The sequence below is a fragment of the Hippocampus bargibanti genome, linkage group LG18 (assembly GCF_051943395.1).
Source record: "Hippocampus bargibanti isolate YZ-2025 linkage group LG18, ASM5194339v1, whole genome shotgun sequence".
Taxonomy (NCBI): domain Eukaryota; kingdom Metazoa; phylum Chordata; class Actinopteri; order Syngnathiformes; family Syngnathidae; genus Hippocampus; species Hippocampus bargibanti.
In genome coordinates, this window is record NC_142751.1 from 14,645,339 (window position 1) to 14,669,971 (window position 24,633).

The following is a 24,633-nucleotide window of genomic DNA, read 5'->3' on the forward strand; positions in this document are numbered from 1 at the left end:
AAGCTACTAATAATAAAACATTGTATTTATAAGCGCCGTTCAAAACTCTCAAGGACATCGCTAATAGATAGCTTGCTAGCTAGCTAGATAGCTAATTCATTTAAGAAGGAAAAAAAATAATGTTTAGATACTTTTATCTTTCTTTCCATTTATTATTTTTGATGTCGTTTGTAGTCGTTGACAAATTTTGCGTTACAATCAAAGTCAAAAGTTCTGCGTGGCCCCCTTACGGTAGGGTCGTCGTCACGGCGACGGAGGAAGCACCTCCACCGTGTAGCTGACCCGCTTGGACTGCAGCAGGCTGTAGCTGTTGTCGAAACACAAAACATCTGCACGTAGACAAAACAGACGTAGCATTTAATCACAACTATTAACGTGTAATGCTAAGGGTGAGGTGTATGCTAACACAATAATATATATATATATATAAAACGCTAAAAACGTGCACATTAGACGTAAATAACGCATGTATGGTACACTCACACACTCCCGGTTCGGAACAGGTGATCATATTGTCCTCGGGCACCAGGTGCGCGTTGTAACGCTGGCTGGGGACCACCTGCAACATGGCCGCCATCTTCTGTTGATCACTCGGCGCCGTGCGTCGGTACACCGCAAAGCCGATGTCGGCGCCGTCGCTGGTAAACTGCCACCTGCGTGCGCCGTGTAATTTACAGAAATACTTTGCGGTTGAAAATAAAAGTAGTGCGTCGGTGGCATCTTGTGTTCTTTTTGTGCTAAAAAGTACGTTAGGGGTATTTGTAAAAAAAAAAAAAATCGCTAAGCTCCTGCCAGCAAACAGCCAATCAGCTAATAGCTAGCCTGGATAGCTAATAACTAGCGAATAGATAGCCAGGTAGCCAGCCAGCCAGCTAATAGCTAGCCAGCTAGCTAATGGATAGCTAATAAATAGCTAATAGCTAGCCAGCTAGCCAATGGATAGCTAGCGAACAGCCAGTCAGCTAGACAGCTAATGGCTAGCCAGCTAGCCCGAGCCTCCTGTGACTGTAAAGTGACCTTGAGAGTTTTGAAAGGCGCTTAGAAATAAATTGTTATTTATTTTGTTAATTATTATTATGGAAGGTTTGAAATTACCAGTTTGGGCCACAAGATGGCAGCAAAGCATCACTTTTGGTAGTACAGTTATCCCTCACTAAACCGCGGTTCACTTTTTTAAGGAAAAAAAAAACATTAATAAAAAAAAATGCCGAAGGAGTTGTAGGTTTTGTACATGGCTGACGTCACCCAATGACAACCCGATATCCCATAATTTACAGCCATGTGGATTGGCTGTGCATATTTCTCAGATCCGCCCAGAACCCCCCCCCCCCTGTCTTATCATATAATAATAAATAACACATTTCATTTATAAGTGCCTTTCAAAACTCTCAAGGTCACTTTATAGTCACAGGATAAGTTTTTCCTGCGGGTGAGCAGCGGCAGCCACACGCGCCAGTGTTCACTCAAGTATAATAAAATAAAATAAAAAAAATAATAAATAATAAAAATAATAATAATAATTAAATAATAAACAAAAAATATTAATAATAATACATTTAATTTCTAAGCGCTTTTCAAAACTCTCAAGGACACTTTACAGTCACCGTAGCTAATAGATAGCTATACAGCTATAAAACTAACAGGAAATAGCTCAAATTGATAGAAAGCTAGCTAGCTAATAGATAGCTATACAGTTATATAACCAACAGATAGTAGCTGAAATTGATAGAAAGCTAGTTAGCTAATAGATGGCTAATAGATAGCTAGCTAGACAGCTAGCTATCTAGATAGCTTCTTCTTTTCCTTAAATATATTTTTGGGAGTAAAAACAAACAGCATTAATACAAGAGTTTATTGGCATATTATATCATGACTCCATTGGAGTTTAATTGCTGAGAAGAAACTGTACCTGAGAAGACTGCAAGGGGCGCTGACGTGGTAGTCCAGCTGCAAGATGGCGCCGCGGCTAATGGTCACGCTGGTGTCGTACTGGACCTTGATGGAGTCCTGGATGTAGTACGACCGTGGCACCGTGCCGCCGTAGTTGATCTACGGATTATCATCATCATTCAGCTGTCGTTAAAAAGTGCTATACGAATCAATTTGTATTGTATTGTATTCATATCGGCGCGACCGTAAGGCTCACCATAGTTCTGCAACGAGGATCTCCATCCGGGTCGGTTCGAGTTCCTCCGTAGACAACCGGAAGCTGCTCGGCGTCGACGTGTTTCTGAAGTACTTCCTGCCAGTTGCCTGTTCTCACAATTAAGAGCGCGATGCAAACACGGTGAAGCAGCATCGAGCTGTTATGCTGCGTGGAATGGGAATAGGATGCTTAGAAAATCCCCAAAGAATGTCTGACCTCCGACAATGATGAGTTTGCGTCGGGTCTCCTCAGACAGGAAGTGCTTGATCAAATTGTAAGCAATGGGGAATAGTTTGGGAGCTGTAAAGCATAAAAAATGGTTGAGCATTCATTCGAGCAAATTCTGAGCTCAATATGCTACTAAAATCTACCTTTGATGAGAAAGACCCGCTTAAGCCCCTCGGGATAGTTTTCCTCAAACATGGTGAGGATCTGCACACGCACACAAAAACAGGTGAGACATTGCGGCAAAAAAAAAAAATAAAACAACGGATGACCGACCTCGCCGTATGTCTCGATGGCGGGCTTCCACAGGTGCTTAAAGCCCAGACCGTCGCAGTCGTAGATCAGTGTGATTGATTCTACGTTGACACCCAACTGAAAGAAAAAGAAAAGTCACGGGAAAGAAGCAAAGAAAAGAGATAGCTTCACTTCTTTTTATTTATCTAGCTAGCTATTTATCTGTCCAGCTAGCGAGCTGCTTATCTGATTAGCTACCTAGCCAGCTATCTATTTGATATCCATTTGCTACCTATTAGCTATCTGGCTGGCTTTCTATCAGCTAACTAGCTGGCTGGCTAGCTATCTGACTGGCTACCTAGGTAGCTAGCCATTTGCTATCTACTAGCTATCTTTCTGGCTGGCTAGCTAGCTACCTAGGTAGCTAGCTATTTGCGATATATTAGCTATCTGGCTGGCTATCTATTAGTTAACTAGCAGGCTGGCTAGCTACCTAGGTAGCTACCTATTTGCAATCTATTTGCTATGTATTAGCTATCTATTTGCAATCTATTTGCTATATATTAGCTATCTTGCAAGTTGGCTAGCTATATATCTGGCTAGCTACCTTGGTAGGTAACAATTTGCAATCTATTTACTATAGATTAGCTATCTTGCTGGCTGGCAATCTATTAGCTAGATAGCTGGGTATTTGCTGAATAGCTATATATTTAGCTAGCTAGCCATCTATTAGCTATCTAGCTCGATTTCTATCTATTTGAGTTACTTCCTGATTGAGTGAACGCTGGCGCGTGTGTATGCCGCTGCTCACCCAAAGAAAAACGTATCCCGTGACTGTAAAGTGACCTTGAGAGTTTTGACAGGCGCTTAGAAATTATTATTATGATGATGATGATGATGATGATGATGATGATATGGTGGCGAACCTTTTCCGATTGCTTTAGACATTCCCTCTGTAGCATTTCCATGTTCCTCATCTTGGTCTTCAGGAAATCCTGCTTGCTGGCCGACATCAGGAGCCCTTTGGGGTCCAGCGGACCCAACACGTCGTACCAGATGGGGTTGCCCTCCTTGTCGTGGCCGCACATGCCGCCCGACACATAGCGGGTGATCACCTGCGTGGGCGTCATGGAAATGCGGTTGATGATGATGATGATGATGATGATGATGATGATGTAATGGCAGCGGTGACGCCGTTGCAAACCTCGGGTGGAGTCCAGTCAGAAATGATGCTGTCTGCTTTCATGTTTTTGCGGAATTCCACATGCTAGCCACACACACACACAAAATCAGGTTACATATACAGAATATAATAATAATAATAATAATAATAATAATAATAATAATAATAATAATAATAATAATAATAATCATAATCATAATAATAATAAAATTTAACAACAATAATCATATGTAATGATATAATAGTATTGTATAATAATAAAATATAACAATAATAATACAATGAAATAGAATGATATAATAGAATATAATATATCGTATTACAATATACGTAGTAATGTAATACTATAATAAAATACTAAAATAACAATAATGATAATAAATTTAATAACAGAATTACAATATAATATAGTAATATAACAAAAAATATTACAATAATATAATAAATTAAAATATAATAATAAATTGAATAGAATATTATAATATACATAATACATGGAATAATAGAATAACATAACATAATATAACAGTAATCTAATGATAAAATAATAAACAGTTAAAATATAATATAATATAGTAATATAATATAATAATAAAATATAACAACAATGATAATAATAATAATAATAGTATAATAATAAAATATAAGAATAATAATACTACAATTAAATAGAATAATGATATAGAATAATATAATATCGTATTATAATAGTATACTAAAATACTATTACTAAAATAATGATAATCATACATTTAATAATATAATTATAATATAATAAAATATTACAATAATAATAACAATACATTGAATAATATAATAATACAATAAAATAATATATTAAAATATAATAATACATGTAACACATTGAATAATATATTATAATATAAAAAATATAGTAAGAGTAATAATAATATATAGAATAGAATAATACAATAATAATAATAATAATAATAATAATAATAATAATAATAATAATAATAATAATAATAATAATAATAATAATCAGGACAAAGGGCAAAAAAAGTATTATTCAACTGACCTTCCTGATCATCACTTCAGCTTTGGGCACACTGAAGTTTCTTGCTGGAATTAAGAACAACAAGAATATTTCATAACAATGATACACGTACTGTAAATAAGTCAATAAAAAAATGGCTTCAACCACTTGAACTTTCATCCTCCATTTTGTGGAAATATCGAACCATTAAGAATAATTCATCAAGTGGCCGCGATGTCAAGTTCGACAAAAGTCGCTTTATTTGCGCACGCTTGTTTGCTCTTTGCGGGAGGAGGAGGTGGTGGGAGGCGGCGTGACACGCTAACAAAGAGGAAAAAAAAACAACTTGTGTGTAGAAAACTGCACAAGAAATCAAATTAGCATACACACGTCCGTTTGATGTTTTGACACTCACCCGGAAAATGCAGATCGGGTGTAATCCAACAAGGCGTGTGATCATCTTGCTGATCTTCAATCTATGCCCTTCTTATCTTACTTATCACTACTCAAAGTCCGAGCACGTGTGTGTGTGTGTGTGTGTGTGTGTTTGTGTGTGTATACGCAACTGTGACTGACCTCGCAGCCAGCGTAGCAGGTAATGGTCATGTTGGGCCGGAAGTTCCGGAAGGATGTCCCCGATTCTATCACGAAACTGTAAGCACATTAAATAAAAGACTTGAAGAAAGGAAAAAGAAAGTTAACTCATTCACAAATTCCAAATATGTCGCAGAGCGCCATTCCCCATTTTTTTGTTTTTCTTCATGTTTGGGTGCCGATAAAGCGCTGGGCATGACCTCTGGCAATGTTTTTTTTTCCCCCCACAAGGTGGCGTTTTTTCCACGTTATCGCTTTGTTCCAGCTTCAGCTGTTGTTAAAGCGTGATATGAATCAATGTATGTGTTGTATTTTTTACAGCCGCCCCCATTTCAATCTCAGATAACTTCATAACCAGATAACTTAGGAATTAACTTTTTTTCTGATGAAAGAAGAAAGTCTAAGGTTTCTAACACTGTACTGAATATTTATGTCGTCCTAAACCTCAATATTCTGTAGGTCCTGGAATTTGAGTGAAAATGACAACAACCCTGGCACTGGAGTGGACACATTTTTGCACGTGTCTGGCAGTGAATGAGTTAAAAAAATAAAATTGTTTCCATCCTCTCAACTCCATTTATGAAGTGCTTTTATAACAGATGAAATCATAAGGCCATAAAAATAAAAAGGGCAAAGTATCGGACGGCTGAAGAAAGAAAAAAAAAGACGGATTTGACAATAATAACAAATGAAAGTTTTGGAAGAACAAAAAAAAAATCACAAATTGACAAGTCAAGTCAAGCAGGTAACAAGAGTAAACATGGGAGGAAACCATTTTTTCGGGACGGGGGGGGGAGCACATATGGACAACAAATATACAACCAAGCAAAGTAATTGTAATTGGTGCGTGTTTCACTTCACCTGCGTCAGTGAATCCGCTTGCTTGGCGCTCAATTCTCCGACACGGCCACTCATGTTGCCACCAAAACTTCCAAACCGGGACTGAAGGATGAACGCTGGGGCAGAGGCTACAGACCGTTGGGGGAAAGAAGGGGGCGGGGTGGACAGAAGACACGCCCTCCACATACACACTTTCGTAAAGACATCATTAAAAAAATAATAATAAATACATCAAGCTAATGTTTCAGATTTTTTTGTGGGTGCTATTTTTGCAAATTTAAATTACGTGAAATTTGTTTTGCTAAATTCACCTTCCTAAAGTATACATTTTCAAAAGTGGGTACATTTGAATACATTTGTCGTTAATTATTATTACAAAAGTCCTAAAAAAAAACATCTAGCTAGCTAGCTGGCTATCTAGCTCGTTAGCTGGCTCGCTATCTATGAGCTGTCTAGCTAGCTAACTGGCTATTAGCTGTTTATTAGCTAGCTAGCTTTCTATCTATTTGAGTTACTTCCGTGTTGAGTGAACGCTGGCGCATGTGGCTGCCGCTGCTCACCCACAAAAAAAAAAAAAAACTGATCCTGTGACTGGAAAGTGACATTGAGAGTTTTGAAAGGCGCTTAGAAATGAAATTATGATATTATTATTAAAATTCAAGTTGAATCAGCAAACGGCCCGAGAACCAAAAATGTGATTTTATCCCCCCACACCCCCAAAAAATTATTAAAATTATCTCAATTCTGTTTGTATTTTTTTTTCAATATTCCATATTACAAAACAAAAACATAAAATGTCTCTTTTGCATATTTATTCAACAAAGACTTCAAACTTTGGCCTCACTACAGTGCAGTAAGTGCGAGGGATCCCCCAGAGGTCCGGTTCGGGTCCCAATCGGTTCAGTCTTGCCGAGATTGGGAATGCTGGTGTGACCTTTGAACCCTTCCATTCTTATGATTTTAAAGCTCCCGTTTAAAGCTGTTAGCACACGGAGGAAGGTTGTGAGATGTCCAAATGTGACAAAAATATGACATATTAGGTGGTTTCTTCACCGAAAACGACTAAAAGGTCAGAATTTGTGTGTTTTCAAATCCACTTAGTACAGTTTTAATACTGTTAAATTGGGCTTCCTTGGATCAAAAGTAGTGTTTTGCTGCCATCTTGTGGCACTGGTTGTGATTTGTCATACAAGATGTCTCCTTGTTTCTTCTTATCGTCAACGCCATTAACTTTAACTTTGAAAACAATTAATTCATTTTTGAGCAAAAACCCGAAATCGACTGCCACAAAAAAAGGGCTTATCAACGCCACAAAATGGCGGAAAAGCAAAGCTACATCCTGAAAAATGAAACTGCGACATTTCTCCTCACTAGGATACCACAAAATGGTCCCAAAGCACTACTTTCGTCCCAACTAAACAGACTGGTTGACTTTCTCAGTCACAAATACAGGTCAGGTAGCTCCACCCCCTAAAAAAATATCCGCGTCAACACTTTGTCTACATGTTTGTTGCTTTCACGTTTCAAAATATTAACGTGATCAAATTGAGTTGCCGATTTTACATATATATATATATATATATTTATTTTTATTTTTTATTTTTGGCCATTATTCGACAAGCTGCTGTGCTGCTAAGCTAAGCCCTGAACGTAGTGTCCTCGTATTTCAACTCAGAGTAAGTTATTGGTCTTTGAGATGGCGACAGACAGACACACACTTTCACGTTTTCATCACTTACGAGGACCACCCTGGATTTGTGTCCCCACAGCCATATGGAAACGAGAACACACACATCCGCGTTTTCATGCTTCCTGGGGACCACGTTTCAAATCACCGCCGACGAGGACCACCCCGGTCCCCAGGATGTGACCGTGTAAACAGGTTTGTGTCCCCACAACCACAGAGAAACAAGAACACTTACACTCACACACCCAATCAAATCTCACCTATCATATTCACGTTTTGAGTCTTTTCTATCCTCCAGATTTGCTTTTGCAACTTTGCCGACAGCAAAACGGAGTCAACGGCACCGTCCGCTCGCCTCCTCAAGCTTCCATTCGGCCAATCGCCGTGGAGTGTTTGGTTGTTTACTTGCGGCTCACCGTCGCCAGTCCCCCCCTCAAAGCGTTCCGACTACCCGTCGTCGTCTCCTGGCGCCGCTAGCCATTCGTCCGTGATCCTGGCGTACCCGCGTCTAGATGGCGTGCGTGATGAAGAAAAGCAACTCCATCTCCACGGCGGGCGGCGGGACCACCGTGCCGCCTCCGTGGATGACGGGGATCAGGGCGCTGTCCAGTTCGTTGGTGTAGCGCTGAGGGAGGGTGCGACCGTCCCAACCCGCTTGGTACTCTACCTGCGATGCAAGCCAAAACACGCCATTGATTACAGTGGACACACACAAACACAAAAAACTGATTCGTGGACAGTGATGGAGATTAGACAGAATAAGAAGTTATCCTATTTAAAAGTTTCACGCTCATCTGGAAAACCGAACAATAGGCCCACAGTCAAACTTCTTTATCACCGAAGCAATTTACGACTTGAAAGTCCTTCGCAGGAAGAGCTCATTAGCCACCTTACAAATTTATCAGTTCATGGAAGAGACAATGTTTCGCGCTCAGGACGTCCAGGACGTGGTATTCTAATCAAGAAAACTATGTTTTACTCATGTATCACGTTAATTTGCATATACTCTCAATAAATAGCTTGGCAGAGGGCTGCAGAATTCAGGCGTCTGTCATGAATGGCTACGTCTCCTGCCGGCAGTATAAGACAATCTTCCTGTGTTTGAGCCTTCGTCCAGTGTCCGACGGAATATCTCTGACAGACAGACAAGAGGACAATATAAATAAAAATAAAAAAACGTGCGCTACCATATCTTCATGCGTGGACACGCGAAGGCTAAACGAGTTGATGGCGTTGGCGGCGAGGTTGGCAAGATGGCGCGTCAAAGCCCCGCAGGCGGCCGCGGCGATTTCTTTCTGGAAAACGCCACACGCCGGGAGAACCGACGCCAGGTTGCGTTCGCCAGACGTCATCCGGTAGAAGACCTTGCGAGGAGATCGCCGTCAAATTTCAACTTTTGGACAATCAAATAGCGGCGGGGTTACCTCCGAACACCTGATGACACGCCCGTCCCTTTCAAACCCGTCGTCCTGCTGCGTCCTCGTGCTGAGCGCGCCGTCCAGACTTCGCCCGTCGACGCCGCTCGTCATTCTGGCCGGGAAGTTCATCATGAACTCAGTGGCTGCCATTCCCGAATGTATCGGGGAATTGAAAAGCGTGACGCGGAGGTTGTGTTATTACCCGGCGTTGACCGCTGAGGTCCAGTCAACCCAGCGCACCGTGACGTTTTCCCGGACGTCTGCCTCGTCCGTCTTTCCGCAGGCGATGTTGAAATCGTTTTGTTCGCGCAGGGCCGTACGCAAGGCGTCCATGGTCTCTGGAGGCATCTGTACCATGAGACCGTCTAAATATATAAAAAAATATACATATTAAAAAAAAACAATTACAATTAATTTCTGCTCTGGACCTTTTGATTAATCAAACAGTTGACTGGAACCGAATCGCTATTTTCTTGGAGCCTCACTGCAGCTGGCCCGGTTTGGATTAAATATGTCAATTAATTGTTAAAAATTAATGAAGAACAGATGAGCACAGTATTAAAGTAGGCAGTGAATCATAGAAAAAAATCACCGCACATACTTTTAAAGTTGTACATTCCGAACTTGTGTGTACGTGAATTGTTTGAAAAAACATGATAAAATTCAGGCAGCCATTTTAGGCAGATTAAAAGAACCTACCTGATCATTGTGTTTAAAATGTGGGATTCAACATTAAAATAGGCAATACAGGACTGTTATTAGTTATCCTACCACCGGAGGGCGACAAAAACATACCTGTTTTATTTATCGATCTATTAATTTTATTATATTAATTTATTTATTCGTTTGTTTATGGATTTATTTGTTCCTCTATTTATCAACTTATTTATTTATTTATGTTTCTATTTGTGTATTTATTTATTCATTTGTTTATTTCTGTGTTTATGGATTTATTTATTCATCTACTTATTTATCAATTTATGTATCTATTTATGTATGTACGTACTTGAGTATTCATTTATTTATTTATGCATTTATGAATTTATTTATTGATCTATTTATTTATCTATTTATGTATTTAGTTTCTATTGGTGTATTCATTCATTTCTGTATTCATTTGTTAATTTATGTGATTATAGATTTATTTATTCATCTGTGTTTTCATTTATTTATTCATTTGTTTATGTGTTCATGTGTTCATTTATTAATCAATTTATGTATCTATTTGTGTCTTTGTGTATCTATTTGTGTATTTATGTATTTATGGATCTATTTGTGTATTCATTGATTCATTTTATTTATCGAGTTATGTAATTATGTATCTATTTGTATATGTGTTTATTTATTTATTCATGTGTTTATGGATTTATTTATTTCACATATGTATTTATAGATTTTTCTATCTATCTATCTATCTATCTATCTATCTATCTATCTATCTATCTATCTATCTATCTATCTATCTATCTATCTATCTATCTATCTATCTATTTAGTGTGTCCTAAAATTATATTGCATTTATTGTTTGTTAAAAAGTAGTGCACAAAAACATGGAATAAAGAATAACGGAATAATCATGATGCAATTTCGCTGGTTTTGAGCAAAATTCCGTTGATTATTTAAAAAAAAATATTTTTTTTTCATTGTTATTCTATATTCAATAGACTGTAAATAGGATCATTAAAAAATGCTCCAAGATGCTTTGTTAGTGAGCAAGTTAACACACGCGTTTGTTTACCTTCCACAATGCTGGACTTGGCAATGAACCCCGACGAGGCTTTCAGGGCCCCGTTGAAAACCACAAAACTGGCGCCCGTCACTGCAACAAGAAACAAGGAAGTTTCAATCACCAGCGGCCCCCCGCCTCGCACAGAAATGCTGGAGCGCCGATGACATCCACCTGTTCGCGTCTTGCCGGGCATGCTGCTAGCTTGCGTCTGGTAGCCGCCGTCCTCGTTCTGGAAGCATACCAGGTGGGAGTCTGCCTGCAGACTCAAATTGGCGCCGATGCTGATCACGTGCTCGTTGGCGTTGCTCAGCACTCTTTGCATCTGAGGAAAATAAAAATAATAATACAGTGATAACTCAGCTTACGAACTCAATTGGTTCCCAGAAAGTGTGTGTAAGGCGAAAAGTGTGTCTTCCAAACATTCATTTCCTATAGGAAACCATGAAAAATGAGAATGATCCGTTTCCAGGTCCCTATAAAACATAATTTTCAACTAAATAAGCCTTAAAACTACGTAAAATATACCTTATTTTATGTATAATAAATGTGCTATTGTATAGGAAACCATTAAAAATGAGAATAATCCGTTTCCAGGTCCCTATAAAACATAATTTTTGACTAAATAAGCTTAAACCTAGACAAAATATACCTTATTTCATGTAAAATAAATGTGCTATCATATTGTAATTAAACAAATATACTGTACTATATAATAATGTTGTTTTATTGACCATTGTGATGGTCGTTGATGTAGTGGCCTCTTGATGATATCTGAGTGAAGTTGCCATGCTTTCTCGGCGATAATACCCTCACTCACAATGTCCCCCGCTAGCTGCTTTTCGTTAATCCAAATCAACAGTTTTTCAACCTCTTCTATTGCCCGAGACCGTTGGTTAGACAACACAGAAACACCCTTAGCCACATGTAGCGATGGTGGACTTAGCATACTGGCGCTAGGATGCTAAGTCACACACAACATCAGGAATGGTGCATCGTGTGGCCCTCACCTCACTGTAGCTACTTTTAGGGATGTCAATGTAGCTGTGACCCATCTCCATGTGGATCCTCAGACCCTCAACGGATGGCAGGCTGTACTGGTAGTTCCTGAGATCCTGCGTAGGAAGGAGAGTCGCCGTCATCAAAACGAACAATTTGCATTGCCGTTTGCCTTTGAGGAACTCACAGCCAGTAAGTTCATGATGGTGTGTCCCGTCTCCCGATACACAGATTCCCGAAAACGTACACTCACGGGGGTGGTGGGGTACACTGTAAAGGCACAGAGGTCCGAAAACGGAATCACGATTAGCTCAGGACGATTATTCAATTATTTTTAGATTTTTTTTTTTTTTAAAGGACAACCGACACCATTTTTCATCTAAAATACCAGAAACGCGCAGGCAGATATTTTTAGTCAAATGAAAAATACCAATAAAAATGACTTAAAGTGTCCAAAAACGACTTCAAAATGAAACCGGAAATGGCCAGTTTCAGAAGATCCCGCCCCCTTGTTGGTGACGTCACGCCAAGACGTCTTGCCTTGCTCGAGAATCAAAACAATGGCTTCAGATATGGAGAAGATGCTTTCTTGTTACTCATTCAGTTATGAATATGATTCAAATAGTTCCGAAGAGGAAAGCATAAATGTTTGCAATCGATTAAAGGAGTCCTCCCATATCAATTCGAGCCGTCAAACGTGACATCACTTCAGGAATCGTCATCAACTCAAAAACAAGACTTCCTGAATATTCAGCGTGAGTCTTAAAACACAAAATCTAGCTATATGCGGTGGAATCTTTGTCAAAAGCGCTCAGTCGAAGTCATTTCAAGTGATTTTACAAATTGTGGACGTAACCTGTCCGGAGGTGTCGGTTGTCCTTTAATGGCCATCAAATGGCATCTACGCACCATTGTACTCGGACCCGAGTCGTAGAAGCAGCCTGAGTGGGAACACCTTTGCCCAAGGGACCTCAAGCTTTTGGATGAGAAGGCCGAAGAGGAACGGTTGCGAGGGGAGACTGAGACCCTCCAGCGGTTGACAGGTGGGAGAGAAAAAAACCATCCCGCCGTGATCTTTGCTCCCCAAGAAGCTGCTGGTGAAGGTCACGTTGTCCAGGTCGTCCACAAATTTGCCTGTCAGAGTAACGACGTGAGCACGGGAGGCGGTCGGACGGGCGGCGGAAAAGGTCGGGCGAGGGTCACCTGCCTCTTTGGGCGTCCTGCTGGATGTTGAGGCACAGTGTGAAAATGTCTCTGGGGAGGGTTCTGTCTTCTGGGACGCACTCCAGGAGGAAGACCAGTTCTCTCTGGCCCAGAGCCGCAAGTCCGTTGGAGCCGAAACACCAGCATTGACGCCCGCCGTCTGACCCCAAAAACAACCATAATAATCATCATTAAAAAAAACAATAATAAAATATAATAATAATAATAATAATAATAATAATAATAATAATAATAATAATAATAATAATAATAATACATTTCATTTTCAAGCGCCTTTCAAAACATCAGAGCATTTGCCGTTTGTACAGCCGCCCCCATTTCAAGCTCAGATAACTCCAGGCCCATATATCTTAGGAATAATCATAATAATCATAATAATTGAGCGGTGCCATTTTGAGTCAATTAGCAACTCACATGTGACTATCTTGACATTGACCAGAAGGTTGGCGTTGAGCACAAAGGTCAAAGGGCGAGGACCCCCTTCTTCCAAAAGGAGTTTAATTTGGCAAGGGGCGGGGCTTTCCTCCACCAGCATGTCTGCAAAGCAAACGCAGAGGTGACACCTAAACCTAAAAATTCAAAACACCCAAATTCTTACATTAAAATGATCTGGAGGGACACCACAAAGGGACAGACAGTAAGATGGAGAGACGGGCAGAGGGACAGACAGGCAGAAAGACAGACAGACCTCCTGCCGAGTCCTCCCCGGTGATGATGAGAAGAGGCGGAAGTTGGTCTTCGGAGTCGGGCAGCAGACTGGAGGCGTTCCTCACCGCAGAACCCAAACCCGCCAGCAGGCCGTATTGCCAGGGGCCGCACGGGGGCAACGGGACCCCCTCCGGAACCCCGGGACCCGATGGAGCGCCGGGTTCACCATCCAAATTTGCGACGCCCTGCTGATAAAACACAGGAAGGACTTGTTGGATCGTCGGCAGAGGCGGCGCACTTTGCGAGATTTGGTCTATTAACTCTTTCACTGCCAGATGTGCAAAATTGTGTTCACTCCGGTGCCAGGGTTTTTGTCACTGTCACTCAAATTCCAGGACCCACAGACTATTGAGTTTTAGGACGACATAAACTTTCAATGCAGCGTTTAGAAACCTTAGACTCTCTTCTTTCATCACAAAAAAGTTAATTCCTAAGTTATATGGGTCTGGAGTTATCTGAGCTTGAAATGGGGGCAGCTGTCCACAATACAATGCAATACAATACATATTGGTTTATATAGCGCTTTAGCTGAAGCTGGAACGAAGCGCTAACATGGAAAAAAGGCAAATGCTGCCCCCTTGTGAAAAAAACAATTTAAGCTGTTGTTAAAGCGCTATATAAATCAAATAATGTATTGCATTTTGTACCGCCGCCCACCTTTCAAGCTCAGATAACTGCAGACCCATGTAATTTAGGAATCTAAGGTTTCTTACACGAGCTATCGATTCGCAAGGTATTAGCTATCTATTTCCTAGTTATTAGCTATTTGCTAGCTATTAGCTATCTAAGTGTGCTTGAGAGTTTTGAAAGCACTTATAAATGAAGTGTATTATTGTCTATTCGCTAGGTATTAGCTATTAGCTATTTGCAAGCTTGCTATCTATTTGAGTTACTTCCGGGTTGAGTGAACGCTGGCGCATGTGGCTGCCGCTGCTCACCGACAGAAAAACCTATCCTGTGCCTTTTGAAAGGCGCTTAGAAATGAAATGTATTATTATTATTATAATTATTTCCAGAGGCCATGACCAGCGGTTTATCAGCACCCAAGCATGAAAAAAAATAAAAATAAACATTTGTGAATGGCTCTCTACATCATGTTTTGAATTTCAGAATAAATTTGGGAACGGCAGTGACTTACCGTTATTTCCTCCGGCGTACTGACGAACTCCTGCGAGCTCCGGCAGGCGGGCAATGACAGCTTGCTGGTATCGGCCACTTCCCCGTTGGGGAGGATGCCGTCGGCGAACCAAACCCGCTTGTGCTCGCGAGGGCAGCCTACAACCGTGACATCAAAAAAATTACATTTAAAGGACAAACAACACCATTTTTTTGTTTCCGAGCTGACATCAGAAAAACGTTTTATAGCATCTAAAATACCCAAAAACACGTGGGCTGATATTTTTTAGTCAAATGCAAAACACCAATAAAAATGACTTAAAGTGCCCAAAAACGACTTCAAAATGAAACCGGAAATGGCCAGTTTCAGAAGGTCCCGCCCCCTTGTTGGTGACGTCACGCCAAGACGTCTTGCCTTGCTCCAGAATCAAAACAATGGCTTCAGATAGTTCAAATTCGGAAAAGATGCTTTCTTGTTACTCATCCAGTTATGAATAAGATTCAAATAGTTCTGAAGAGGAAAGCATAAATGTTTGCCATCGATTAAAGAAGTCCTTCCGTATCAATTCGAGCCGTCTGGACTCCAATGTAGCGCCCAGAAAATGCACAAGATGGCGCCCGAGCTCGGTTGGAAATGGGCTGGTTTGTCCGCTGGGAATTTGTGCTACGTACCATCGCTGCTCGGGTGTTTGAGCACCGACACGGGGACCATGACGGTAGGCGGTGGCGAGTTGAGGGTCCCGGCGGCCCGGGCTTGCTGCAGGGGCGGGATGGTGCTGCAATACTCGGATGGCACGTTGGGGTTGGGACTTGGACCCATGGGGCTCATCATTCGCTCCAGCGCTTGGGCTGCAACCAACCAACCAACAACAACCAACAACAACAACGATGATGAATTCATCGCTCATCGGTTCTTAGCGATATTCGTCAAAATGCTGAGGAGAAATAAATTTTCATGATGAGGTCATTTGGATGTTTTGTGTCAAAATTAAAGCCGGTCAAAAAAATTGGCCAAAATAAGCATTTTAAAATTATAGATGCTCCCCTACTTACGACCATTCGAGTTACAAACAACAGTACATACGAACGTTTTTTGTAGTAACATATGTAGTAAGTATTCTCTCCAGTTGTACATGTACATATCTTTATAGAGCATACACAGGTAATATACGACTTACGACCAGCTCGACTTGCAACCACCCGTACTTACGACCATGACCTCCAGACCTTATTTTAAAAATGTCAATTCTCCGCCTGGCACCGCAACGCGCTAGCAGGCCGCAACGAAATATGCCGACGCGCCTTGCAACAGCTTTCGGGGTTAAAAAAAAAAAATGATTTTGCTTACCTCTTCGCAAGGAGTCAAAGCAGATGACGCACACCCGAGCCTCCTTGTCCAAGTATTGGAGTTTGCACTTCCTGCTACAGCACGCCGCGCAGTACACCTGCCGACGCGAGCCAAGCAACACCAAAGACGATGAGTGGCAGGCAAAAGTGCGCTCAGAAACAATAGCGCATCCCAAACGGTCCCTTTAATGCTCTTTAATCGGGACTTAAGTGGAGCTCGGGGGGGTTGAAGTGCTTTCTCATGACCTCTGCTGTGATTGATCCTCTGGTCTGTTTGACAACGGAGGCTAAAATAAGCTCTCGTTCCAAAACAAACAACCGGGGAAAAGGATACATCAGATTGTTTTTTTTTTTGGTGCGCATTTGCACAACTGGTTAGCACGTACGCCTCACAGCAAAGGGGTTCATGGTTTGATTCCATTACAAGATGGATGTTTGCGTGCCACAACAAAACCCCTTTTTTGTTTGTCATCTGACTCTCTCTCTCTCACTTCCTGACTCTCTGACTCTTGACTCGCTCTCTCTCTGACTCTTTTTTTCCTCTGACTAACTGACTCTTTGATTCTGACTGCCTCTTAGTTTGTCTGTCTATTTTTGACTCTCGCTTTCTGACTCCAATCTATGACTCTCTCACTGTCTGACTCTTTCACTTTCTGAATCTCTCTGTGACTCACTTCTGACTCTCTCTCTCTCCCCATCTCTGACTCTCTGTCTGACACCTACGATCTGACTCTCACACTCTGAGTCTTTGTCTCTCCATCCACGACTCTCTACTCTCTCTGCTCTCACTTTCTGACTCTCTCTCGGACTGTCATTATCTGACTCTGACACTCCGATTCTCAAACTCTGACTCTTTTCTCTCTCACTGACTGCCTGACTTTCTACTGTGACTCTCACTGTCTCAGTCTGACTCTAACTCTGAATCCTTGACTCTCATTGTCTGACTCACTCACTTTCTGATTCTATCTCTCACCATCTGAGTCTAACTCTAACGCTCTGACTCTTTCTCTATCTCTCGCTGACTCCCTGACTCTATAGTCTGACTCCGGGACTGTCACTTTCTAACTTTCTCTATCTGACTCTGACTCTCTGACTCTTTCTCTCTGGCTCCCCGACTCTCACTCTGACTCCCCGATTCTCTCTCCCAAATGGACGGACTGTATTTTGAGCAAAGCGATTACCGGCCCGAGTTTCGGCATACGTACTTTCCCGCATGCCCGGCAATGATGGCGTCTCTTGGTGAAGGTGAACTTTTGCGAGCAGTTCATGCAGTTAGGCGCTTCCGAGTCGGGCACCCAGGCGGGCTGCTGGTTTCCCAGCTCCTCCTCCAAGCTGTCCGTCTTCCTACTATTAGCCTGAGCGCAACCCTCCGCGTCGGAAGGCTTGCCGGGGTAAGGTGGCGGCTGGGAGAGTTCGTCGTAACCCTCAGTGTATTCCGGGGGCTCCGTCGACGCGTAGCCCGGACCGCTGAGGGAATGCTGGAGGAAGGAGAGGCTTGCGTGTGGACTCTCGTCGTCGTCCTCCTCCTCTAGTTTCGAAGAACAAGTAGGAAGCTCGTCATCCTCCTCGGCTGATTGGAGATTTTGGGCAGTGGGGAGAAACAGCTGCTTAGGTCTTGCACCTCCGTAGGACATCACCGGCTGCTCAGAGGTTAAAGAGTCGCTGGTGGAGGAACGGCTCCCTCTAGAGGACTCTTCCTGACAGAGCGATGACAAATTCCTGTCACTTTCCGGAGAAGCGAGGCCTTCAAGAACCCTTCTGGAGCTCCTCAACTCTTCGTTAGCAAGCAACAGCTCCGGATCCCTGTTCACCGAGACCCCGTTTTCCGAGCCGCTGCAGCAGGCGATGCCTCCGGCCTGCTCCGCCTCGGCGTGGGCCTGCAGGAAAGCATCCAGCTCCTCATCCGTGACTAGCAACTCGCCCTGATCGCTCTCGGGGAGATATTCGAAGCCAAACTCCAGAGGATCCACCGGACTGGGTTCGGAGTGTTGAGGTTCCGCCGGAGGGACGAGGCCAATAGGTCCTAAAAGGCATTGCTGCTGGGATGCGACGTCGAGGTGTTCCTCGGGGTAAGAATTGCCCAAAGGTGACAGAGAATCAGCCTCTGTCTCCTCAAGTTCATGTGGCTCTTCAGGTTCCGAGAACTGAGGACTTCCCACAGAAGATTCAGCGTCAGAATCTTTGACAGACTCTTCTTCGGTTTGCCCTGATGGCTCGACAAAGTCGACGGAGGCGCTCGAGGCTTGAGCACTCCGGTCCGGAGGGCGCTGGTGATCCTGGTTAGGCGGTTCCGAGGACGCTTCATCTTCTTGAGTCTCCTCCTCGTAGCCTTCGTCTTGGGCCTCGCTTTCATCCTGCGCTTCATTTTGCGAGTCTTCCACAGGAAATGCAGGAAGAATGATATCCAGGAGACTAAAAGAGGATTCCGCCAGTTGCTGGTGTGACGTTGAGTTCTGACTGGGTACATCTGGATCACCCAGAGCTAGGTTGCTAAAGTCCAAAAGTAGCCGCTGATCCTCGTTTTTCTCCAACTGCTTCTCGGCGGCGTCCGGTTCACTGAAGGCATCGTGGCTGTCGGCTCGGACCAGGATCGCCGAGCCGGTGTCGTTGACCAAGTCGCACACGGGTTTCAGGGCCCCGTCGGGGCAAGGAGGCGCCGAGCTTTGAGCGGCGCCCTGATCTACAGAGGAGAGAAGGTCCACGCCGGTCAAAGGCCGTATTTTGGAGTCTCCGTCTTGATCGGCAGAGTTGCTGCTGCTGGCGACGTCATAGCGGAGAGAATTGAGGACGGGCGGGTTGGAGGCCACGTCGGATGACTCGGGGGAGGCCGGGGTGGTGAAGTTGTGCGGCGGAGATTTTCGAAAAACTGACTTGCGGTCCAATTCATCCGCAAGGCCCCTAAAAAGATTGTTTTCTGCGGGGGAAAAAAAGCTTTGGGTTTTCATGAGCTGAATTCAACGATACCACAACATGCAAAGTAGAACTCGGGTTGACAATTTGGTACTTCTAAGGAATTATCCTGATAGCTGGCGCGAATGGCTCAATGTATTATTATTATTATTCAGTTCTTGAATGGTGCTGAGGACCACAACCTGCAAAAAAACAAAGATCTCCTTCAGCTGGACACCTTGTGTGTGTGTGTGTGTGTGTGTGTGTGTGTGTGTGTGTGTGTGTGTGTGTGTGTGTGTGTGTGTGTGTGTATATATCCACTCATTGACTGTCAAAGAATGTGTGCACATGCAGTTGTGTGTTAGCGCAGGCATGCGAGCTGGTGTGTATGTGTGTGTAAAATGGAGGGTGTTGTTTTGGTTTTCGAACACATCGATTTTTTACGTTTTCTGGAACGGATTTTTTTTTTTTTCATTGATTTTAATGGGAGGCGATGTTTCGGTTTTGGAACAAATCGGTTTTCGATCAGGTTTCTGGAACGGATTATGGTCGAAAACCAAGGTTTGATTCAATAGTAAACATATCAGCTATCTCGCTCGCTAGCTAGCTAGCGAGCTTTCTATCTTTTTGAGTTATTCCAGGTTGATTGAACGCTGGTACGCTGCTCATCCACAGAAAAAGTTATCCTGTGACTGTAAAGTGACCTTGAGAGTTTTGAAAGGCGCTTGTAAATTACATGTATTATTATTATCATATGCCATAATATATTTCCATGCAAAGTTTGCGAATTATATCTACACTTCACACCAAAGTCTCATAATAAATGACGTTTATAACATCACTCTACTTTCTTCATCTTTAAAATGTGACGTCACCTGCGCTCTGCTCAAAATCATCCAGCACTTTGTCCAGGTCACAAACAGCCGCCTTGAAGAAGATGTCCATGCTGGCTTCACAATCCCTCCGAAAGCCTGAAGAACAAGAAAAAAAAAAATATCTGATACATTTGTGTTGCTTGTTTTACTTTTTGTACCTTTTTTTCAGAAATAAAGTGCAAATTGCACGGTTTTTAGTTCTATTTTGAAATCAAATAGTTACAAGAAAAAGTGAGCGCCGTGACCAATTATTTCCATGCGGGATGACGTAAAGCCCTAAACAAAATAAGGTCTATTTTGTGTAGTTTTAAGGCTTATTTAGTAGACAATTATGTTTTATGGGGACCTGGGAATGGATTATTCTCATTTTCAATTGTATTTTTTTTTCCTAATTTTCAAAATTTTGGCAAATATTTTTCCAGGAATTTTTCGAATTTTCAAAATTTTGGCAAATATTTTTCCAGGAATTTTTCTAATTTTCAAAATTTTGGCTAATCATTCTTCGGGGATTTTTCTAATTTTCAAAAATGTGGCTAATATTTTTCCAGGCCTTTTTATAATTATCTAAATGTTGTCTAATCATTTTTCAGGGATTTTTCTAATTTTCTAAAATTTGGCAAATAATTTTTCTAATTTTCAAAATCTTGGATGTGGATTATTCCGCTGCTGTAAACTTTGTCATTGGGTAAAACAAAGAAATGTTTTCTTGTGATGACCATGTTCTTCCGGGTTGAGTGAACGCTGGTGCGTGTGGCTGCCGCTGCTCACTTGCAGAAAAAAATATCCCATGACTATAAAGTGTCCTTGAGAGTTTTGAAAGGCACTTATAAATGAAATGTATTATTAGTATTATTATCATTATTATTATTAATATTATTATTATAAAAACTGTTAAGGCCACAATATCGCCTTAAATTTTGAGTTTTACTGTAATTTATACGCATGTCAGCAAATCACTACAAGATGCAAAGTTGATTGACAGTTGTTTACTGTTGTGATTTACATAGCGATTAATTGAAGAGCACTATTATTTGATTTTATTGGTGTTTCAGTTGGCGCTGTAATCGACGATCAATATTTTCAAACATTTGATTTTATTTCCATTTTACATCAAATTACTTGCATGGCATCTCTTTCTTGTAAATATATACTGTGATGAAGTGTTTTCCGTCAGCATTTGCACACAGATTTGCTTCAATTCAATTTCACTGACGTAAAGGCGGATATTTATATTTACAAAGGGGTGGCTGTCAACTGAAGTGCAATGTAAAGTCTCAGTTGTCTTAAGTTAGGAGTGATGTTATGACACAAGTTTGCAAGTCCAAATTTTGTGCCCGAAAACCTTCGGGACGAGTTCGCAAAAATGCGACGACCTTCGGAGACTCCGTATTGTTATTTTCAACGTGAACAAGTCAACATTATTGATTCGCTTTGCTCCTGTTTGTGTGCTAAATGTGGCTAGCAGGTTAGCTTCCGGGCCTGGCTCGGTTTCTTTTTTACCTGTTGGGGTTTGTCATGGCTCTGTTGGCGTCGTGCTGGTGAAAAACGTCATCATCGGCTCGTCTCGCCACAGGAGTGTTTATGACGGCCGAGGAGAAGGAGTTGTTGTTTTGTCTCTTTCTCCTCGAGTTTGATTTGATGCTACAAGTCTGAAGTTTCCGCTCGGGCGGCCATCTTGGACACAGAAATGTTGATGAGCGGACAGAGTGGTGCGTTCAGGTTCGGCTTGCCTCTTTTGAACCTCTTCAAGCCCACAAAAACCGAGACCGAAGATATAAAAATTGTTAGGTGTGAGTAAAACATTTAGCGTGTTGGGTTTCATAAACTAAAATATCGTTTAAGGTCTTCCAGACCAGGAGAAGTTGACATTACAAACCGATCGATGAGATCTGACATCGATGCCAGGGTCTGAACGGCAATATCGGGTTTAAATTACATTATCTTCTATAATACAATTTAATGTTGATGACATTCAATTCATTTGTAATACAAAGAAATTGCCGCTACATTTTTTAAACATTCCATTTCGTAAATAATATGTGTAATTTCTTCAAAGCCGGACAGCAACATGCTTGTATGACTGAAGAAAAAAAACGTCATAAAATATATTTCGCCAAATTTGACGTTGTATTCCCTTTTGGACAAGCCTTCCAAGTTCCTTGTGGTTTCTGTTTGTTTTTTTTTCCACGTCACACGGTGCTGTCAGCGAGTGGTGGTCTTTCAGCACGACGGCGAGGAGGAGAAGTCCGGTTATTTAAACGGTTCTGTATTATGACTTCCGCAAGGAGATTATGCAAGGTACATTAAAAAACACATACATTATATTCGCGTAATTAAATTCCTACATTATTGTATACTAGCGAACACAGCATTCAAGTGCTGTGATCATGGCAATAATTGTATATATTTCAATCACTGAATGTAGACTACGATGGAACTTCTTCGTTGTATGTAATGCTGGTTAATGTGCATAACGAAGCAAGATCAAAATGGCATGAAAATGTATATAGTTTCAGTATCAGTGCCTTTAAATTTCTGGCGCTTCGAATGTCCACACTCAAAAGAGATAATGTAGAATGATAGAAGCGCCATAGCGCTACTTTCGAACTAGTGATTCGTGAAGCCTGACATAAGATTCGAAGTTCCAGTTTCATTTGAACATTGAACGCGTTTTGCAAACACACTTTTTAGGAGCTGGAGGAAATCCGTACATCAGGATTCCGAGAATTCCGCAACATCGAAGTGGACGAATCCAACATTTTACTCTGGCAAGGTCTCATTGTACCTGTAAGTCTACTTCTCTCAAAAACTTGGTTTCAACTTTCCCCTCCTACTTATGATTTTTGTGTGTGTTGCTGGCAAGGAAAGCCCCCCGTACGACAAAGGAGCGTTTCGGGTGGAGATTAATTTCCCGTCCGAGTACCCCTTCAAGCCCCCCCGGATCACTTTCATGACCAAAATCTACCATCCAAACGTGGATGAGAAGGGTCACGTGTGCTTGGCCATAATCAGTTTAGAGAACTGGAAACCCACCACCAGAACGTCCCAAGGTTAGCTCAATGTCAACACCAACTTCACATACCATAAACAGTGGAAACTTGATGAAAAAAGTAAATGTGGCCTGGTAACACTTTCCGCTCTTTCACGAGAGATTTTGCTCTGTCCGAAAATGATGATTTATAAATAGCTTTTCGAATCCAATATCGATTCGAATCACTGCGTATTCACCCACAGCTTTATTAATGACCGAAAACGCAAAATGAATCGATAAAAGGCAAGATCCCGCTGTACTTACCACTTCCACGCCAGTCCACTAGATGGCGGTGTTACCCCTCCATGTGTTTTGTGCGCAGTCATCCAGTGTCTGATCTCATTGGTCAACATGCCGCAACCCGAGCACCCCCTGCGGGCCGAGCTGGCTAACGAGTATACGGAAGACCGAGCGCAGTTTATGAGAAACGCTGAGGAGTTCACCAGGAGGCATGGGGAGACCCGACCCGACGACTGACTTGGCCAGAACTCCATAAAAATCCTTCCCACTCTCATCTCCCTTTTCTGCCATTTTTTTAGGGCAGATAATCGGGCTGTGGAGTGTCCAGAATGATGTCCTGAAAGATGTTTTGGACAAAAAAAATGTGTCAATGCTTTCTTAATATGTGTATTGTATTCTAATATGTATGTAACCTGTTAATTCAGTTTCGTTGAATTAATGGCAAGTAACAAGTGACGCAACTTGTGACTGTGATTTAAATTGGACATTTTGGCACTATTAATAGTGTCACGCACATTTTTTTATCAAGTGAGAAATAAATTTGTAAATGCCTAAATGATTTGAATTGTATCTAGCAACAAATGAGTGACAGCTCAAATGAGCGATTTAGGTACAGAAGCAGGCATTCCCAGAAATAGATGTTATCATAATAATAATAATAATAATACATTTCATTTATAAGCGCCTTTCAAAACTCTCAAGGTCACTTTACAATCACAGGATAAGTTTTTCTGTGGGTGAGCAGCGGCAGCCACATGGCACCAGCCAAATGGCACCAGCGTTCACTCAACCCGGAAGTAACTCTGATAGAAGGCTAGCTAGCTAATAGATAGCCAGCTAGGCCTTCACTCAAACCGGAAGTAACTCAGACAGAAAGCGAGCTTGCTAAGAGACAGCTGATAGCTAAGTAACTCGGATAGAAAGCTAGCTAGCTAATAGATAGCTAACATATAGCTAGCCATGTCTTCACTCAACCCGGAAGTAACTCCGATAGAAAGCTAGCTAGCTAATAGATAGCTAGTTAGGCCTTCACTCAACCCGGAAGGAACTCTGATAGAAAGCTAGCTAGCTAATAGATAGCTAACAGATAGCTAGCTAGGCCTTCACTCAATCCGGATCTTTTTCGATCGTGTACATATAATGCAGAAAATAAA

At 41.8% G+C, this 24,633-nt stretch overlaps 3 protein-coding genes across 5 annotated transcripts; 1 reads left to right on the forward strand and 2 right to left on the reverse strand.

The window, feature by feature from the left end:
• Positions 1-100: 100 nt before the first annotated feature.
• sec14l7 (SEC14-like lipid binding 7) lies at positions 101-6,399 on the reverse strand. Its single transcript, XM_089020665.1, has 12 exons — positions 6,241-6,399; positions 5,362-5,437; positions 4,828-4,871; positions 3,810-3,872; positions 3,532-3,720; positions 2,648-2,743; positions 2,518-2,578; positions 2,363-2,446; positions 2,147-2,253; positions 1,910-2,049; positions 484-653; positions 101-329 (listed from the first exon to the last, which is right to left on the reverse strand). The coding sequence occupies exons 1-12, from the start codon at positions 6,292-6,294 to the stop codon at positions 244-246; spliced, it is 1,170 nt and encodes a 389-aa protein (XP_088876791.1). The 5' UTR covers positions 6,295-6,399; the 3' UTR covers positions 101-243.
• Positions 6,400-7,016: 617 nt separating this feature from the next.
• On the reverse strand, positions 7,017-21,900 carry zfyve16 (zinc finger, FYVE domain containing 16). Of its 2 annotated transcripts, none has more exons than XM_089020660.1 (18): positions 21,709-21,900; positions 20,209-20,304; positions 17,650-19,358; positions 16,446-16,542; positions 15,770-15,946; positions 15,120-15,256; positions 13,962-14,166; positions 13,688-13,810; positions 13,257-13,412; positions 12,959-13,183; positions 12,237-12,319; positions 12,061-12,165; positions 11,225-11,375; positions 11,063-11,143; positions 9,527-9,689; positions 9,331-9,436; positions 9,094-9,270; positions 7,017-8,573 (listed from the first exon to the last, which is right to left on the reverse strand). In XM_089020660.1, the coding sequence occupies exons 2-18, from the start codon at positions 20,276-20,278 to the stop codon at positions 8,415-8,417; spliced, it is 3,924 nt and encodes a 1,307-aa protein (XP_088876786.1). In that variant the 5' UTR covers positions 20,279-20,304; positions 21,709-21,900; the 3' UTR covers positions 7,017-8,414. The 2 variants fall into 2 exon arrangements, with proteins under 2 accessions (XP_088876786.1, XP_088876785.1); XM_089020659.1 differs by having other exon boundaries at positions 13,962-14,169.
• Positions 21,655-24,509, forward strand: ube2l3a (ubiquitin-conjugating enzyme E2L 3a). Of its 2 annotated transcripts, XM_089020670.1 has the most exons (5): positions 21,655-21,673; positions 22,415-22,506; positions 22,900-22,995; positions 23,072-23,258; positions 23,562-24,509. In XM_089020670.1, the coding sequence occupies exons 1-5, from the start codon at positions 21,661-21,663 to the stop codon at positions 23,714-23,716; spliced, it is 543 nt and encodes a 180-aa protein (XP_088876796.1). In that variant the 5' UTR covers positions 21,655-21,660; the 3' UTR covers positions 23,717-24,509. The 2 variants fall into 2 exon arrangements, with proteins under 2 accessions (XP_088876796.1, XP_088876795.1); XM_089020669.1 differs by lacking the exon at positions 21,655-21,673 and having other exon boundaries at positions 22,221-22,506.
• The last annotated feature ends 124 nt before the right edge of the window (positions 24,510-24,633 follow it).